The sequence below is a fragment of the Felis catus genome, chromosome A2 (assembly GCF_018350175.1).
Source record: "Felis catus isolate Fca126 chromosome A2, F.catus_Fca126_mat1.0, whole genome shotgun sequence".
In the NCBI taxonomy this organism is placed as follows: Eukaryota; Metazoa; Chordata; class Mammalia; order Carnivora; family Felidae; genus Felis; species Felis catus.
Window position 1 is genome coordinate 49229335 of NC_058369.1, and position 19450 is coordinate 49248784.

Consider the following 19450-nt stretch of genomic DNA (forward strand, 5'->3'; position numbering starts at 1 on the left):
GAGAAGATCTCCATGGTAGTGGTAGAGTAAGGAAAGGTTATATATCAGAGACTCTGATAACAAATTGCTAGGGCTTGAATTTTGAATGTCACTTGCCAGAGGTGAAATACCTTGTCCAAAGTCACCAACCAACAATCTGGGGCCAAGATTTTAAATCAGTTCTACTGACAAAGATCTTACTCTTTCTGTAATGTCATTCTTTTAGAAGATGTGACTCTACTCCAACAAAGCAAGATTTGCCCCATAATTATCCTGAATGCTTTTATCATCATGTTTTACTTGATAACTCAGTATGAGCAAGAGCCCTCAATATGTTGACCCCCCAGATGACTGAGCAAGTCCCAACTGCAAACATCTTGTCCCGTCACCAACCATATGTCATTTTTTTTTCTCAAAAACATGGTTACTCTAATTAGGAAACAAGGCATGCAGGTGGTAAGGATGGAAAACACTGGTCTTAACTGTCAGGAACTTTCATTTCACTTTAGTCATATGAATGTTCCAAACTTCCGTCAGGCAATAACATATCCTTCATCTTTACTGTGAGTCCATCAGACACATTTTTCACTTTTGTTACAAAGACTTTAGGATGTCATGAGGTATGGGTCTCTCATCCCACTCCAAGACTCCATTAAGGCCTTCTTGTCCCAATTCCCAACTGTCACTTGGGAATGCACAAAATTTATTATTTTTCATGAAAGTCAATGACAAAACAGTGGTTTGAGAATACTTTCAAACAAAAAGGAAGCAAACTTAATGAAACGCCTCTCCCTCCAAAAGGCTGCGATTCAGATTTCATAAGAAAGATCATCATCTTGAAATGTATTAAGATAATGTGAAGAAAAACAGCATGGAAAACTATTTTATGTTATAGCCAATAAACAGACACTAATACACTTGATTGAGTGCTTGATACGTGCTGTACACACTTCTGTGTATTTCACAGTGGTCAACCCATTTGATCCCAACAACCTCCAAAGATAGGTACCATTATTATCTCTACTCTAGAAATAAGGAAACGGGGACACACAAATAATAATACTAACAGACTACAAATAATAACTTTTCTTAAAACAATGGGGAATGCCAAGGATATTTGCTTCAAGTGAACTTTTTGTTCAACCAGAATTTAGTAAGTGCACACTTTTAGTAGTCATTGTGCTTATTATCTAGTCATTTCTGCTACAATGTGACATATATGTCCTTACAAATTACCATATTATGCAAAATTGCGCAATAAAAACACAAGATTTATGGGAAAAAATGGGTTACGGACACAATCCTCAAAAACGTCACCAGTGACTTTTTTTTAAAGAAAGAAATCTAATGAAAATGGTGGCATGGTTTTACACAATTTCAATGAAGAAATGCATAAATTTTACAATAAATATGGCATTTTATCTTTAAAAAAGGAGTTAAAGTTTGCTTGTGGATGCAGTTGCCAGAAGTGTGCTGCTTGTGATTTATTATAAAATTGTGCAAGGGGGACACAGGAAGGTGTTTGAGGTGTGTGTGTGTTGTGTGTGTGTGTGTGTGTGTGTGTGTGTCCATTTTGTGTATTCCCGCATGGCTGGGTACAGCTGGATGCCGTTTACTGTGCTTATCCAGAATTTCGTGGGGAAGAAATCACACGTGGAGACATGCACTTTGTGTTATACTCAAATTGTTCCCTAATATATAAGTCTCCAAGGGATGAATTTGCATTTTCAAAGCAAGTGTTAAAGCCCAACTAACTGGCTGTACGCTTCTGAGCAGATCAGGTTATGTGCTCTTTGGAGTGTACCTCTGAAAGTGGCTAACAGGAGAAATGACTTGACTGGAGACATAGGGAATGCTTTATGTAGAAGGGACCACTGGATTAAGTATCAAATATAAATAAGGTGTCAGAGGCACAACATGTCAGCAGAGGAAATGCCAAGAGGAGGAGAAAACGGGCAAATATACATTGTATGAAACAGGATTTGGTGAACAATTAATGCATTAGGAATTAGTTGGTTCTTGATTGCCTTACTCCTGCTACTATAATATGGCACCCTCATGGAGGGAAAATGCCTATCATCCTCACAATGGTACACTTAGTGTTTGGGCCAGTGCAGGCACTTGCTATTATTTCACTAAAAATGGAGAACCAATATGTGGATGAATGCACCAAAAAGTAAGGCATCTTTCACAGAATCTATCTGCAAAATACAACAGTGAATTTACAGCATGTGGTCATGAGTTAATAATCTCCTATCAATGGTTTAATGCCATCAAACAGTCCCAGAACTCTTCTTCCAATTGAAGTGTTATACAAAGATGGTAATTCATTAGTACAAATATACAGTTAGTTCATTTGTGTAGTATAGACTTCTAGGACATCAGCAATAATGATGAGAGTATTTGGATGAACCCAAAAATCTGAAACTGAGTTTTTCCTGATAGTTCTAGCTTTGTATCTGTGTCTGTGCCTTGAAGATTTTTTTCCTTACTTCTTTCTTTTTGTTATTCTTTGGACAGTATTGAAGATACTATAATTTTCAAAGTTTGAAACCTGTCACTATTACAACTATTAATACCTTGCCTTGAAATCTCTCAAAATAGTGTTCGAATACACCAATTCTTAAACTCACAGTGAAGAGTTGGCAAACCTCAAAGTTGCTCATGAGCACTATCCAACCACTTTTCAAATTTCTTAGTAACTTAACAATAAAAAGTAAGACAAGGAGAACTCAACTAACCCCAATGCTACCATGTTACAAAACTATAATGACCTCTCACAGTATACATTAGCACTTTATCTGATAATGAACTTAGACCAAGATGAAAAAGTACATGGAGAAGATTCAGATGGGGTTTGCCTGGAATTAAGTTAAGCATATATCTGTATACCCTAACAATATACTTACTGGTACATTTCAGTTAGACCAGATTTAAATAGGCCTTGTGTTTTAGACACTACAACCTAGTTAATCAATAAGACATATGTAAAAAGTTTAGGGGTGCCTGGGTGGCTCAATCGGCTAAATGTCCAATTTTGGCTCAGGTCACGATCTCATGGTTCATGGGTTTGAGCCTCATGTCAGTCTCTGCACTGACAGCTCAGAGCCTGGAGCATGCTTTGGATTCTGTGTCTCCCTCTCCTGCCCCTCCCCCACTCATGCTCTGTCTCTTTCTCTCACAAAAATAAACATTAAAATAATTTTTAATATAAAATATATGAAAATGGTTACAGAGGAAGGCTTATCTTGAGATCTATACCCTAATAACCTAATATAAATAAATATTAGGCAGAATATAAATAGTAGTAGTTAACATTTCATGGCTACTTATTTCCTAGACCTTACACTAAACATTTTTCATATATTAATTAGATGTTCAAAACCACCATATGAGGTAGGAACTATTATTGTCTTTATTTGACAATTGAGGAAGCTGAGGGACAGAGAGCATATTTACAGCCCCAAATTCCATGGATCAGACTTCAAAAAAACTGTTCTAGAATATATGCAAAGCTCTTTGTTGGCTTGACTGCAAATTCCTTGCCTAAATGCTCTTGTTCTAAAAGCTGAATTATATATGATAGGTGTTAGAAAAGCCACATTCAACCAAGGAACAGAAACTAGATTCTGCAAATTCATTTAGGGTAATGATAAAATTAAGCCTTAATGATCAAAACATATGGAAACTCCAAGGCAATCTGCATCCTTCCCACAGGCTTGAGTCATGGAGGATTGGCCAAGGTGGGGAGATTGCTCGACTGGGGATTATCCTCAGACAGCCAGAATGCCATGAGGCTTAGTTGAATGCCAGCCCTGGGAACAGGCCTAATCTCAGTAAAACTATGTATCAAGGGCCTCTATGTTTTGATGAAGGGGACCAAATTGGCCACTGATTCCTTGATATCTCTAAAGAAATTTGAAAAAAGATAAAATGTCAAAAACTCAGGATTAAACAGGGTAATGTATTTTACAATAAACATCAGGTAAAACAGGAAAAGCCTCAAGACTAAAAATAAACACATTACAACTTGCCAAAAGAATGTACTAAGAGTTGATGCTGAAATAAAAAGAGTCAAAAGGTGATCCTCCCACCAAAGGCCAAAAAGTGACGTGGGTCCTTTCCTGGGGCTTGGTGGGGTTGAATCTTTGAGGACCAGTACCTCTTGGATATCTGTAGACTAAAGCCTGCATATCTATGTACTTATTCCAAAATAATTTTATAGTATTTCTAGGTATGATTCTAAATACTTTACAAATACTTACTCATTTAATCATCAACACAACATTGTGAGGTAGGTACTGTTATTAGCATCCCCATTTACAGATGCAAAAGCTGAGGCATAGAGAGGCCAAATTATTTGCCCTAGGTCACAGAACTAGTAAATGAAAGTTAAACTCAGACTAACTCCAGACCACTCATTCTTAAACACTATGAAGTGTAAAGAGGAAATATGGAAGTAGGAATTTGGTCAGTGATATTAATGTTGGTTTTCACATAGTTCTGAAGTGTCATCAGAGACTGCAAAAGTTTTTTCTTTTAACATTTATTTATTTTTGAGAGACAGAGAGCACAATCAGGGGAGGGGCAGAGAAAAAGGGAGACACAGAATCCAAAGCAGGCTCCAGGCTGCGAGCTGTCATCACTGAGCCCGAAGCATGGCTTGAACCCATGAACCATGAGATCATGACCTGAGCCGAAGTCAGTGCTTAACCAATTGAGCCACCCAGGCACCCCAAGACTGCAAAACTTTCAAAACAAAATACCAAGTCCCAATGGGCCCTAGTCAGAGAATAATGAAATCAAACACTCTATAAGATGAATGTCAGAATTTAAATCTATACAGTTGATTTCTTCAACTGTAAAATTTGCTCATGAACAGAGAAAGAGAAACAAAACCAAAGGTCCCATAGGTCAAATTATATTTTCTTTTTTGGACTGCTAAGCTATGGTTTGCAAAGTCCTCATTAGTAGGATAAAATCAGGGACCACAAGGGAAGCAACCAACATTGCCTGGGTTCATAAAGCCTTGTGACCATGGTAGCCTTTCTTAAATAGTGTAGGCTGGCATGTTGGAATGGAGTTCAAAGACTACAAGCATTCTGATAGGAAAAGATGAGCTTTTAAAATATGGTCTGATTCACAACCAAAAGGATCATTACTTCAATACTGTTTTGTCTATTTTACATTCATTATGTATTATACAGTTAGCTGCTGGCAGTTCCTTAAAACCATTCAAAGACATGCACATTCAAATTAATGTTTTTTGGAAAACTGTATTCCTTCCACATGAAATGGCAAAGTCTCTCTTAATTTCTTCACCAGAGCCTGTTCAAAAAATATTACAGAAGTATCTAGGCAGCCAATAGGTCTGAAACAAATTCTTGTATGTTTAAAGAAAGGCTGTTTGACCAGTAAGTCATAGGTAGGAAAAGACATCCATTATACAAACAAGTGAGCTCATCTATCATGTTTATTTAAGTGCCTACTGTTTGCCAGTACTACAGACACGACGATGTACCACAGACACATATTCCTGCCTTCAGGGTACTTGTAGACTAGTCAGAGAGATGGGCAGTCAAAAGATTGGGGCAAGGGGTGTATAATTACAAGTGGAGACCAATGATATAAAGACAACAGTTCTGTGAGTGTATAAGCAAAGAAGCTGGCCTAAACTTTGAGGCTGTAGGTGAGGGCAGCCTAGGATGGATGCTGTAGGAAGCAGAAGAAAATCATTCCATACATAGGAAAACAAGAATAAAGAAATATCCCATGTATAAAAGATTCTGTGATTGAATGAGCACAGCATCTTCAAGACCTAAAAGAGTACCCATATGGATGGTGACCTGAGGAGAAGGGTGGGGGGAAAAGTGGTGGCAAATTAGTCTGACAAAGTTGGCAGGGGGCAGACCACATGGGGCCTCATAGACTCTACTAAGGGTGGAGATTTTATTCTCTGATCAATAGGAAGGCATAGTTGTGGAATACCATGATTGAATATATTGTCGGTTTTCCACTGACATAAAAGGCCATGGTATTTATTCATTTTTTAATGTAATTGAAATTTTATGGATGGATGAATGTTTTCATTTATTTATAGCTTTACTAGGTTATGATTGACAAAAATTATATACAACCTTAAAAAGGTAAGGCATACAATGTGATGATTTAATATGTATAATTGAAAAATGATTACCACATCAAGTTAATTAACACATCCATCACTTCCTATTTAATCTAGCCTTTAGTAGTCGTGTAAAATGAAAACATGTAAATATATAGAGGTGCGGTTCTGGATCACTAAAGAGGGCACTTCATAAACATAACTGGACAAAGGCAAGGAGCTTCTGCCTTGCTGATATTACAATTTCCCACACCCATCATCAACCATCACCTTTTCAAGTTTATAACCAAGGCAATGATTTAACACACTGAGCAGTAACTGAATGGTTGTTTGCTTATTTTTCAAAGAAGTGAAAGGAGACAGGATAGTTATGGAGACACCATCCAAACTACAAATAATACAGTGTCAGAATGGTTTTGCCTTATATTAGCAATTTGTCAATTGGACAATTGGACAAGCCAACATCACTAGATCTCACTTCCTCGCCATTGGTGTTTTGTAAGTCAGAACTAAGGAACAAGGGCTTACTTTTCAGGGAAACTTAACTCACTACTTTGTAGGTATGGTGAAGGTGATCTGTTCAAAAAACTACTAATGCAAAAAGGGACATATACTAACATGACTTTCAAAGGTCCCAGGGTCTTTGTGGAGCAAGAAATCATATAGTGTTAATCCTTTTGTGTACATATAGGGGATAAAAAATAACCACCTTACACAAATTTCTATGATTTTCATATCTTCATATTCATCTGCCATTGTGATGGAAGTGTTTCAAATCTGACTAAAGATCTACTCTGAGCTTTATTTTGGAGACTTCTCCAGGACAAGCATGCACATGGATTCACCCAAAGGCATTCCATCAGTTAAATATATGCACAAATTCTCTGATAAATGTGCAGAGTCATTCTGACTTCCTTTTTTTTTTTTTTTTTTTATGAGAAGGCCCTGGAGATTGCTATGCTCTCTCTCCTAGCCAGAGTCATTCTTGACATTGTGTTAAGTATTCAGACTTCCTTTGCAGTCATTTTATTTGTAATAGTGTCTTGTGTGTTGTGTCTCCTAGCTCTACATACAAACTACCACGCTTACAATCTCCATGAACCTAAGTGCATCAGTGGCGCTGGGGATGCTATACATGCCGAAAGTGTACATCATCATTTTCCACCCTGAACTCAATGTCCAGAAACGGAAGCGAAGCTTCAAGGCGGTAGTCACAGCAGCCACCATGTCTTCACGGCTGTCACACAAACCCAGTGACAGACCCAACGGGGAGGCAAAAACAGAACTCTGTGAAAACGTAGACCCAAACAGTAAGTAACTTTCCTTTCCTTTCATCTTCCCCTACTACATCAGGAAGCTCTAGGAACTGTGGTATCAGCCTGCCTCTCCTTGCAGAAATATTATGTCCATCCTTGTCTTAACTGAGTGGGTTCCTGGATAAATGCTAACTTTTGCTCTTAAGAGTTTGCCTCATTCTTGGCCTCATGTCATTTTTGCTCCCTATGAGAAAAAAAGCTTTTAGAGGCTCTGCTTCTGAAGTGTGAAATCTGCCCCTTCCCTTCCTTCTTATCCTTTGGTACCAAACACTTCAAGTGAAGTAAACATACCTGTCGGGCTGTGACCCACATTTCTTGCTCTCTCCCTATTAGAGAAACAACTTCCCAGTAGGGAAATTTTAACACTTGATTAAACTGTAGTAGTGGGAAGGAAACTGGAATATTTAATAACTCAGAAATCAAAACTCCTTTCACTGGAATGTGAATGTGGAGAGCATTAGGATTCTTTACTAAGCAAGCTTTCTAGAAACAAGAAAACACCCAATTATATAGGCCATCTACCACCATGCTCATGACACCCCCACATGGGGAAAACATCTAAGACAAAACATTAGGGAGGGGATAAAGGGTAAAATGTTACATTTGATATGCTTATATCTGCAACCCCTGGGTAGCCTGCAAATGACTACAAAAAGATGGACATACTTTTTTAGAAAATAAGACCATGTAACTAGAGGTTAAATGCATAGAATACCCACTTGCTAATTTTACTAACAGTATGGTGGTAAGAGTGCATTTTAGATTAAAAATACTACTTCCAGTATTTGTTTTCTAGGAACAAGTTGACCAGTTCCAGACAGAATGTGGCAGATTCTCATATTTCCTGTTTTTAAAGTAGAGGGGGATCCAGGTTGTCCATTAAATCATTCAAGACATTTTTCAGTTATCAACTTTGCCAAGCAGAAAGGAATCCCTATTCTAAGAACTCTGAGGTAATCCTTTGTACTCTGCAAGGAAGAGAGAGATCTTTAAAGAGCAGGAGGCAACAGAGTTTGTTTTTGACAAATCCTGTTCAGAGATCCATGATCTTGGCTCATCTCCATTTCTAAGCAGTTGGCTGAGTGAATACTGTGAAACTCTTTGAAAATACATAGACAAGGTACCAAAGGCTTGTTAACAACACCGTGGGCTTTATTTTGACCCTCTAATAGAAGGGATTCTGGGACAAGGCAAGAGGAAAGACAAGGACCACAGTATGAGCAAGGAGAAACCAAATCAATGTATAGGCTCTGTTCTTGTGTCTTCAGAGCAAATGGTCAATAGAGAGGAGGGGAAGTGGATGGCGAATCCTGTGGTAATTCATGTGACATAGGAAGAGGCTTCAGGTTGAGACGGACCTGGGTTCAAATCCCATCCACTCCACTTCCCAGCTGTGTGGCTTTGAGAATCACTGAGCTTTCTTAAAGCACAGCATCTTCATGTTTGGAATGGAGATAATAATACTTATGTAAGATAATAATACTTATATAATAAGGGTGCCATAACGTATTATGTATCTGAAAAATAATATATCAATTGTTATTGTCCTTTTATTCCTTAAAAGGCAGAAAGTTCTGCCTAAAAGTAAATGTAGATGTGATGGTTACAGTTCAAGGCTGTATGGAGGTAGACGGAACTAATGCCCCAAAAGAAATATTTCCATGAACAAATATGCTTAAGCATCTATTTTTATGCATACCTGTATTGATAAATATACCTGCACATTTATACTTCTGTAGTGTTTTATTCTAGGACCCCTTGCATTTTTTAAAACCCTTATCCTAGAGACATTCCATTAATAGTTTTGCATGTGTATCTGAACACACACAATTTAAGTAGATGTGTCCAAAAATCAGTAAGTGGAATATATGATCAAAAGTCTATATGTATTGGAAAAAAATGAGCAAGTTAGAAGTTTTGAATTTAGACAACTCAGTACTTCGCTACTTAAAAATAATTAGCTTTCAAACAACATTTGTACTGTTATTAACTTTTAATGATTAGGTTCTATCCTTGTTGAAGCTGTTTTGGATAGGATAATCGTTGTAAAATGCTAACACTAACAGTAATAGCTAACACTAATAGCAATATTAATACGACTAATAATGCTCGCAATAGCTACACTTTGAAATAGGTATTAATCCAAAATGTTTTGTGTGGAAGATCTCTTACCCCTCACAGTAACTCTGTAGAATGAGAATTGCTTTTCACTGAAGAAACCTAGGCTTAGTGAGATTAAGTGCCATTACCAAAGTCACACATATAGTTAACAGTGGAGGTTGGACTGAAACCCAGGTCTGAGTCTCAAATCCATGCCTGCTTCTCTTTGCTGTTCTATTTCTTAGAACCTAAGGGGCATGTCATAATTCCAAAGCAGAAATTACTCTTTTGGTTTCCTCAACTGGTAATTCAAGTTGCATATAAAGAATATAATGATGTCTGTGGCAGACTCTTGAGTTAAATGTGCTGTGAAATGTATTATTACTTGCTGTGTTATCTACAAAGATAGGAGTAACTTGAGCTCAAAGAAGGCTGCCCAGGTAGAGGCCTCATCTTACTTACTTAAAAATATAAATAACTTATTATCTAATGCCAATCCTGACAACTATTCTGTTTGGAATTCACTTGGTGCCTTCCCATGAAAAAGTTTTATTGGGTTTTGTCAATGATTTTTTGGTGTCTACACAGAGCAAAGGTAAACAGCCCAGAGGGGAAAATGAAATCAAATAGAGTCCTTGTCTTACAAGCAGTCCAAAACAATTTAAAAACCATTTTAGTTCTTTTGGTTTTGTGTAGACACTCCCTAAAATAACAGAAGTAATTTGAATAGATATTTGCTGAACCATAGGAGGAGATTCACGTACCTCCAAACATTGGGGTTTTTGATGACCCAGCTGCAGTGATGGAAATGTTCTAGTCATATGTGGCAAACCAGCACTTGAAATACGGTTACTTAACTAAGGAAATACACTATTTTAAGTAATTTCAATTTAAATAGCCATCTGTGGTTGTGGCTACTATATCAGAAAGCTCGTCTCTGGAAATTATTATGTCTTAATAGGCAATATTTTATCTAGGACACATACTGGAAATGCCTCCCAAAGTTTTAGCAGTGATGTTGACCTGGGACAAAGTCAACTTCAAGGGATGAAACATTTGAGATGAGATAAAAATGCAGTCAATTAGTTATTTTAAATGATCCAAAAGGAGACACTAATCTGGAAATAGTGGTATCATAGATAGTAATTATATTCAGAAAGCCAGTCCTGACCAATGCAAAAATGTATGTATGTAGGGTAAGAGCAGTAATGAAAAGTTCAATTAATGAAAATAAACAGTAAGACTATGCTCATGCAGAGGAATATTATATTCTATTTAATATCAAATATAGCTCAAATAGTATCAAATTTCTAAGCATTAATAACAGAGACAAAGGAATTATATGCTGAAATTAAGCTGTCGGGTTAAAAAGAAACAAAAGCACAGACCATATACTTGAAAAAGGACCATGTCTTTCCAAAGGGGACATCCTATCTGCTATTCTCTGAGGGAGGGTATCTGAGAGGAAGATGGGTTTATAGTATAAGCCGCAAAGTAAATAATGAAGCAGAAATGTCCCTTTATCCATTGTTGCTCTAAACAGTTAGTCTCAATGTATTTCAGTCTTGAGTGTTTTCATTTTGAACAGCTCTGCTCCGTCATTGCAGCTTGCCATCTGGTGCATGCATGCTTCTCCTCATCCAACTGCACATTGCAACTACATGTCTATATAAAAATGAATTTGCTTGTTGGCTTACCACGGGCAGAAATTACAACTGCCCCAGCACTGCCTGGGTTTTCCCCAAGAACCTCAGTTTTCCTCTAAGGTTGCTTCTTCCATTAGAATTCCATTGTTGAAAAGAAAAATTTGCGTGTACACAAAGAGTAAATCTTAAAATTGTAACATTATCTGTGCACTACTGACATTAGATATTCAGAGCTGGGCAAGGGCTTCTGCATTCAGATTGAAAAATTGTAGGGTGTATAGGGGTGTAGCTCAGCTACTTGTTGAATTTTTATTTACACAAACAAGATTTCTGTTGCTAGACGATAAGAAGAACCTGACCTACTTCAGATAGCTTTAGATCTGGCCACCATGATGCCTTCTCCACATTCCTTTCTAAGAAGAAGGGCACCTCAACCTCTGGTTCTTGCATCTGCAGCCTGAATGCAGCATGTTTCCTTATACTTCCTATTGCTACTTGGCAGATTTATGTTCATGGCAAACGTGTAGATGCCAAATAAACAAGAAGACCTCATTGTGCTTGGGACATGGCTTATTGATGGCCAGCAGGACCCTTTTCCAGTTGGATGAACAATATTAACTGAGGCAGCATGGCTTCATAGGGATGGGTGGATAAGAATTGTTGCCTCCCTCACCTGGACTGGTCAGAACCAGAAGATGCTCTGCAAATTATCCTCTGTTTCAGATGCTATCCTTGTAAAGGATCACAGGGCAAAATGATAAGCAGCCCTAAGCTATCTTTGTCCTAAACTGCCATCCATTTTCTAAGCCAATGCCCCCAGGTAGTGCAGAGAAAGTCCTCAAGTATCTGGATTGGTTGCAGATAGTTTAGACTCTGGAAGGTCAGTAGCAACCAGAGATGTCAGGCAGGTGGACAGCTTGGGACACCTCCTTCTTGGATATGAGAATGTATGACTGATTAACTCTGAGAAAGAGGCTAGACATACACTGGGCCAATGAGCACGTTCTATGATAAAGCATGTTTTAGAAGAATAATTTGTGCCTAAAATAGAAAAGCTAAAATAAGATATTTTAAATATAAGTTTATATTCTGATGCTGTTTTTTTACTACCATTTTTTGCACCTACTATAGGGAAAACATATACATGAAAACTTCTGTTGTTCTCCAAGGGAATTATTACATAAAATAGTTGAGTTGTCAATATAAGGAGGCATTTGATTAAGAAAAAAAAAAAACTCAAACTGTTGGAAAATGGATGTGGGCACCAAACCCTACATAAGTAATGATGCCTAGAAAATTCTGGAACACGCTCCTGTGCTGTGCTATTTTGTTATGGTTTTTGTTTTGTTTTGCTTCTTCATTTGTTTGGATCTCTAACATTCTCAACATTATGCTGTTTCATCCTGCTGGACTAACCATGCAGGCTGGTCACTATAGCTGGACTAGGATGAGAGAAAAAAAAGGGAGGATGGCAATGGAAAGAAATCTCTGACCACATAAATAAATTATCTGGGAGCTGGCTCCCCCAACTGCTCCAGATTGAGGAACTAAACCCTGACTGCCTTAAATCAAGAGGCACTCCCATGTTCAGAGGTACCTGAATTTGGTGAACTGGTCTACCAAGGTCTTTTGAACCCACTGAAAGAGTGGGCATAATGTCCAGGGTCTCTATGGCAGCCTCTTCTCCAAACGGGAAAAAAAAAGAATAAAAGGAATATTGTTTGCACAATTATTTTATACATACCTATATATTTACTTTTCCTGTAGACTGTATACCACCAGTAAGAAAGAGTGTACAAAAGTCTGTTACTTGGTACACTATCCCACCAACAGTATAGCTTTTGCCTGCTTTCTAAAAGGTAAGAAACAATCTAATTTTTATTTATTTGTATGTTCTTGTCTCTACTGAGAAAAGAAATGTTTCCATGAAAACTGCATGATTACCTATAAATCATTTATATGATGAAATGTGTTTTCAAAGACAATCTGTTTGCTCAGCATAGTGCAGACAGCTGCTACACGTCACAGACTTGATTTCTTTTCTGGAGAACATGTGTGTGGATGTGTATACATTTGTCTTTGCTGAGCAAGTAGCCAACAGTGGTGGAATTGGTGCTGGTCACTCTGTTATATGGTCTACTTTAAAACTACTGATGGTGAGAGATTATTTTTAAATGTGTGCTGTCATGCTCTGGTTTTAGAAGCTGATGTGGCAACTTACAGGGAAGGAAGGGGAATGTTTTACAAGCCTAGCAAAAACCTTTGTTCTGGTTTATTTTTATTAAATACATTCCCAGAAATGTATTCATTCAAAAAATAACAAATGGCCTTACCATCTTAAACCCAAAATAGTCTCAGTTCCTTCTTTACAGCAAAGTGACACAAAGGCATTGCCGGATAGGCTTGATAGTGTGTTGAAGATGATCTGTGGCTCATAGTTCTGCCTTAGAGAAGCATGGAACCAACTGCAGTCATAACATGTGACACTGAGCAAGGAAAGCTTCAAGGAAAGACCTCAAGAGTGTAAAATGAGTCTTAATGTTAGTCAAACCCAGGAATTATCAATAAATACCAAAGGTGTTCAAACTAATAGTTTAGAGAAATGGTGAATGGTGCGATGTGTGAACTAGACACAGGAATGAGCAGGCATAGAAGTAATCATTGGTTCATCACTGAAGTTTGTTATTTGAGGCTCTCACTAAAACATATATGCTGTGACTTTATTATTATTTTGTTATTTATTATTAGTAGCACACTTCCACCCTTTAGCCTTCACAATAGTTTAATATAGTGCAAAACAACCCTTGTATTGACAAGCATCCTTATCCAGATGGAGTCAAAGTATTCCCAACTGTGGAAAAACAAACAGTGGAAAATATGGAGCAGAGTTATTAAAATCATGTGGTGGCTGTGAATGAAAGGTTGCCTTTTGATTTGCTTTTAAACCTGGTATTGTGCTACAAAATAGAGAAACCAATCTGTAGAAAGATTCCGAGAGAGAGTGGAGAGGTCCTATCATGGGAGGGGGAAATAGTGCTTCCTAATAGAGGCTAGTCTTCCTTGTTTCTATGTTGCTAACGTAGAACTTTTATCAGATCATTGCTGTGTGTCTTGTATTAATTAATTAATTAATTAATTTATTTATTTATTTATTTATTTATTTTTAATGGGGCATTTAGCACCACCGTAAGATAGGACAAGAGTACTTTCAGAGTAATTACATTTCCTGTTGATTTTAGATGGGTGCCTGCAACTCAGTCTTTAATTTAGGATATATTGTTCACATACTTATTTCCTTTTTCCATATCAATATGATCTGTCCTAGTTTTTAAATAGGGCATTCTTTCCTCCCAGTGAATATATAGTGGAATTCCAGTGAGATTTCAAGTTTTTGTACACCAAGGGCTTGTCAAAACACTGCAACTCATCACTTGAACACTCCGTTTACATGAGACTCCCTGAGAATAAAAGAGAAGGAATTTTCCCTGGGTGAAAATGATAGAATTAATCTCAATCCATTAAAAATTCTCTTTAGCTCCATCCAGAGTTGATGCCTTTTGGGTTAAAGGATACAAGATGAAAATGTTCTTCAGTTAAAAAATACTTTTAGGATGTGCTGTTTCAGAATAAAGTTTTGACAAGGATTTTCTTGTTTCAAAGATTGTGATTGGGTGCTCTCCTTTTCTGCCAATGTAAAGGTGTCTTTACACACTAATGATAATGATCTCATACTGCTACTTAAAAAAAAATAATTGGGAAGTTGGGGGCGCCTTGGTGGCATAGTCGGTCAGGCGTCAGACTTTTGATCTCTGCTCAGGTCACGATCTCTTGGTTCCTGAGTTCAAGCCCTGTATGGGGCTGTGCACTGATGGCACAGAGCCTGCTTGGGATTCTTTCTGTCCTTCTGTCTGCCCCTCCCCTGCTTGCACATGCACATGCGCTCTCTTTCTCTCTCTCAAAATAAATAATAAAAATTTTAAATAATTGGGAATTTGGTCTAAGTTACATTTACTTGAAAAGGGGAGTGATTTGCCTTTTCAGGTTACAGTAAGACAGGAAATCTCAGCAGAACAGTGGAGAAAGGCACATAAAGTTGTGTGTTCAAATCCATATCTGCATTGTTTTTAGGAAGACAAAACAGTAAAGGAAATTTTGTAGATTCAAGAGTAAACAATATGTACTACTGGGCTAGTAAGACTTGTTTCAGCCCCCACACTCTAGCAAAGGCAGACTCTACAAGCAGGAACCTACTTGTAGGGGGTTGAAGGAAGCAGGTCCAAATTCAGACAGAACAGAACCTAATCTGGCTTGAAAACACACTTGACATCCTGTCTCTGACAAACACCACAGGCCAGACATCGACTGAATCAGTCCTCCTGGCATCTCTTGTCTGAATGTTTGTGGATTTTAAAACCCTGCAGAGGGTTATCAATCTAATGACATTTATTTTAAAACGCAATTAAGCAATAGAAACACAATCAATCTGGCATCATCACCAGGTCAGGAAACAGGTTGTTTTGTTAGGAAGTAAATTTTCACACCACTGGATGGTGTTCTGATTTTAAAACTTGAACTTAATTCAGCCTTGCAAGTAATAGCCCTGAGTCGTTTTTACAACGTATGTTCCTCCTAGCAAGTGCGCTGGTTCTAATATTATTGACGTTTCACTAATTTATTAACTGGTATTGTGAAAAAAATCAATAATCTCGTCTCTTATAATTACTATAATGGGGTTATCTTACATCTTAAAGCTTTTTGGAACTGTGTGACCAAGTTTTTGTATCATGTTAAGCTCCCTGCCCCCCGCCCCTCTTTCACCTTCAGTGTGATATCTCTGCACTAACTCAAGACACTGTCAATTTAAAATCCATTTTGAAAACACTCTGTAAGTATAGGGTAGCACAGAATGTACGTTACCCGACCTTTGACATAGAATTACCTTAGAAATAAATGCAGCTATAAATCTTGTTGGCCTATTTCTTTCTACCTAAGAGTTCTGTGAAATACCATTATTTCTCTCCTTGGGGTCTGACATCTCAGCATCCTTAAAAAGCAATTAGCATTTGCCACCTCAGTTCTACATCTTCAGGTCAACTTAAAGAATGGGATGAAAATTCACATGGCTAGAATATGTACCCTTAGCATAAAACACTTTTACATCATGCCTCAAAGCCATGACAATTGTGTCAAGTTTTACATTTAATCATGGCAGCACATCATCTGGCCAGGATTTGTGAACGCTAAGGGCATTTTTAAGTTGGGTCCATCAAAGAAATGTTTGTCAAGCACCACTCCTCTGGGCCAGCCCTGGACAGACTAGGAATTGGGGACAGAAGCAGACGATACCCTCAGGGAGCCCAGATCTGATGGAAGACTCGAAGGTAAGAAATGATCATTCAGATTGGCAATGCCTCTTAGAAGAGGTCTATGCCAAGTGCTAGCAAGCTATAGGTGGAGAGCATCACTCAGGTTTTGTTTGAGCTGGTCTCAAATGATGAAGGACTCCAGGCAACCATAAAGAAAAGTCACAAAAGGCAGAAAACAAATATGCACAAAGAACCCAGCGTACAAAAGAATATGGTATATGGTGAGACTAGAAGGCAGTTCTGTGAGGCTGGAATATTATGTTTTGAGGCAGACAGTTGCAGGGAATGACATGCAGGAAAGCAGCTGGTGTGTAGAGGGACTGAGTCACCTGTATCTTTGTGCCTGTAGCAAAGGGCCTGGCAAATACTAGGTTCTCAGAAAATGTGCATGGATTGACTGGAGTATAATACCTCACATACTAAAGGCTCCTAAACTTACCTAGAACACATTATGTACACATAATAACAAAATTCCGCATCGACAGACTCAGCAAGTAGAACTGTATTCTTCCAGATAAAACCTCTAAAAGCTATAAACTGCCTTGAAAGGCATTTTTTTTACCCTGATGTCACAGGTTTCAAAACTATGCCATAGTTATTACATAAAACTCTTAAAACTGACAATCAATGCTATATCTGCATTTGTGTAATTAACTAAGATGTCTTTTGATGAGCTAACCCTGTGTATAAAACCAACAAAGTTTTATGCCCACTTCTTTCCTTTTATGGACTACTGATACCCTATTTGTGTTTCAAAGGGCACATGAACTTCAAATTTACCACTGGAAATGGATCCTATGCACTTGCTTAAGTAGTTAGCACTTCTAATTTGGTAAAAAAAAAAAAATATTATCAATTTCATTGTTTTCTGATTATTAAGTGCTTTTAAATTTTTTTAAAAATTTTTTAGAGACTGGCATTTAGGACAGATTTTGTCTTTTAGGCCTCAAGTATCATTTGCATTTAAAAAGAAAACAGTGTATCCTAAACCAAAGTCAGTTAATCTGTACAATCTTTCTTCTTCCCAATTACTGGAATGAGCATCCTCTCAGGACTCAAGTGACGGTGACTCTTATTTCTGCCTTCTAAAGACATGTCTCAGCTTCGCAGATTTTTTTTTTTTTTGGCTGTACAATGGAACTTGGATGCATTTTAAATTAACTTTCTCTAGGAATCAAAGGTAATCATTATTTCTCTTTACAATCCACATGAATATTCTCATTATTTTTTTTCTTTTCAAGTGTAAGATTAGTTTTGAATTCCCTTTATATTGCTGCCTTCTTTCAGAGTAACCTCTGAGGACCCCAGCTTGCACTAAGAGGACTGAGCAAATGTGTCCAAAGCCTGTTCTTGCTGAAGTGACCCAAACACTTAGAAGAACATGACAAGAATCAGCAATCCCACTTCACGTAAGTGTTGGTCCAAGTATTGGTTATGACCTTGTGTGTGCTGTTTCTTTTCTCTGGCCAAGAAAAAGGAAAACTGGGCTAAGCCCCTAATGGTGGCTCTCCTATTTGAGGTAGCATAAGCTTTATCACCTCACGAACCTCTGTGATCTTGGATAAGTCATATCCTATGTGATCTTCAGTTTCCTCTGGTGTAAGATGGGAGCATGCTCTTCTCCAGGGGAATACCATGAAGCTTGAATGGAATCGTGTAAATGAAAGCCTTCCTTTATAAAGGATGTGCATATATGAGGTAGGACTGTTAGTCCCTAATCATCTTTCTATTTTAATTGGCTTTGCTTTCTCCTTTTTTTATGTGGTTACATTTTTTGGTTACCGTAAACCATCAAAGTTGGAAGGAATGACATCTAGATTGCCAATGAAGTCGGGCAACCTTTTCTCTAGGTACAACAGGCTCTATTTTTGAGAGGGGTCACTTTGGTCTTTTGATGGGTCAGTAATAGTCTTTCGGCTTGGTGAAATTGACACAGAATGTTATCAGTCACTCAGCGAGAATGCTGTGGGACAGATAGGCTCATACTGCCTGATACATGAACCACTCCATATGATTAACTTCGACAGGTAACTCCACGCTGGCTGGCAAGCTGAAGAGCATTTTAAGTACAAATAATCATTCTGGGGTATGTCTTGAGTGACAGAATAATGACTGAGTGGAACAGAGTCCCTTAATCTTTGCTTGTGAAAACACATTTTGTTTCCTTTCAAGGCTAGGGTACTACAACAAAATCAATTAACAAAACCCCTCAGAGATCTTTGTTGGTACTTTGAAGTTTGGTATTTATCAAGCTTATATCAAATATAGAATTTCCTTGAAGAGCTAGGCTCATTTATCTCAGTCTTCAAAGGGCCTCACATAACACTTTATAGCAATTTAATAATAATAATATCAATTAGGATGATGATAATAGTTGGACCATATTATACCTTTTGCTACAGACTTACAACCATCCATTGAGAGAGGACTTACCGTCCCCACTTAACATATGAGGAAACTGGGGCTCAGAGCAGTGAGGCAACTTCCTAGTGACACACACAACTTCCCAATGGCACAGTGGATGTCTCAACATGGGCTTCTGGCCACAGTCCTGTTTAATCAACTTTTCTGAAATTAAATGCACTGGGACACAATGAGTTTCAGTCTGCATAATCTATCTTATCAACATTTATGGCTCTCATCGTTTGATTCTAGAGGCCCTCCAGGGCTTCAAGACAGAAATCGTAATCTGAGTTAAGGGTCATTTTGAAATGAGATGTGCCCTCTTTTGTTTTTTCTTCCTGGATGTTATTGCAAATGATGAGACTATTTGGTGTTCTTTCCACGTATTCTCGAATTCTTTTGTTGGTCTGAAAAATTAAAGACTGTAGCTGTTGCTCTAAGAACATGGGTCTTCTAGACTTGAAAATGTTTAACTCTTGAGAATTCAGTGAAATCCATTGAATAACAAACTGAAGA

General features: G+C 37.8%; 1 protein-coding gene and 1 long non-coding RNA gene across 11 annotated transcripts in view; one reads left to right on the forward strand and one right to left on the reverse strand.

The window, feature by feature from the left end:
* The window catches only part of GRM7 (glutamate metabotropic receptor 7), a 1171176-nt gene that overhangs the window by 1106781 nt on the left and 44945 nt on the right, over nt 1–19450 (forward strand). For 6 of the 9 annotated variants that reach the window (XR_006594805.1, XR_006594806.1, XR_006594808.1 and 3 more), the window contains 4 exons: nt 7167–7413; nt 12933–13024; nt 16378–17711; nt 17819–17940. Coding sequence is in view for 3 of the 9 variants with exons in the window: in XM_011280176.4 (XP_011278478.1) it covers nt 7167–7413; nt 12933–13003 (318 nt within the window). In the remaining 6 variants the exon portion in view is untranslated. Of the gene's footprint in view, nt 1–7142; nt 7414–12932; nt 13025–16377; nt 17712–17818; nt 17941–19450 lie in introns of those variants that run through there. The other 3 variants (XM_011280176.4, XM_019824714.3, XM_019824718.3) reach the window with 3 other exon arrangements.
* Nucleotides 1–19450, reverse strand: part of LOC109496972 — a 703487-nt gene that overhangs the window by 45651 nt on the left and 638386 nt on the right. The window lies entirely within an intron of this gene.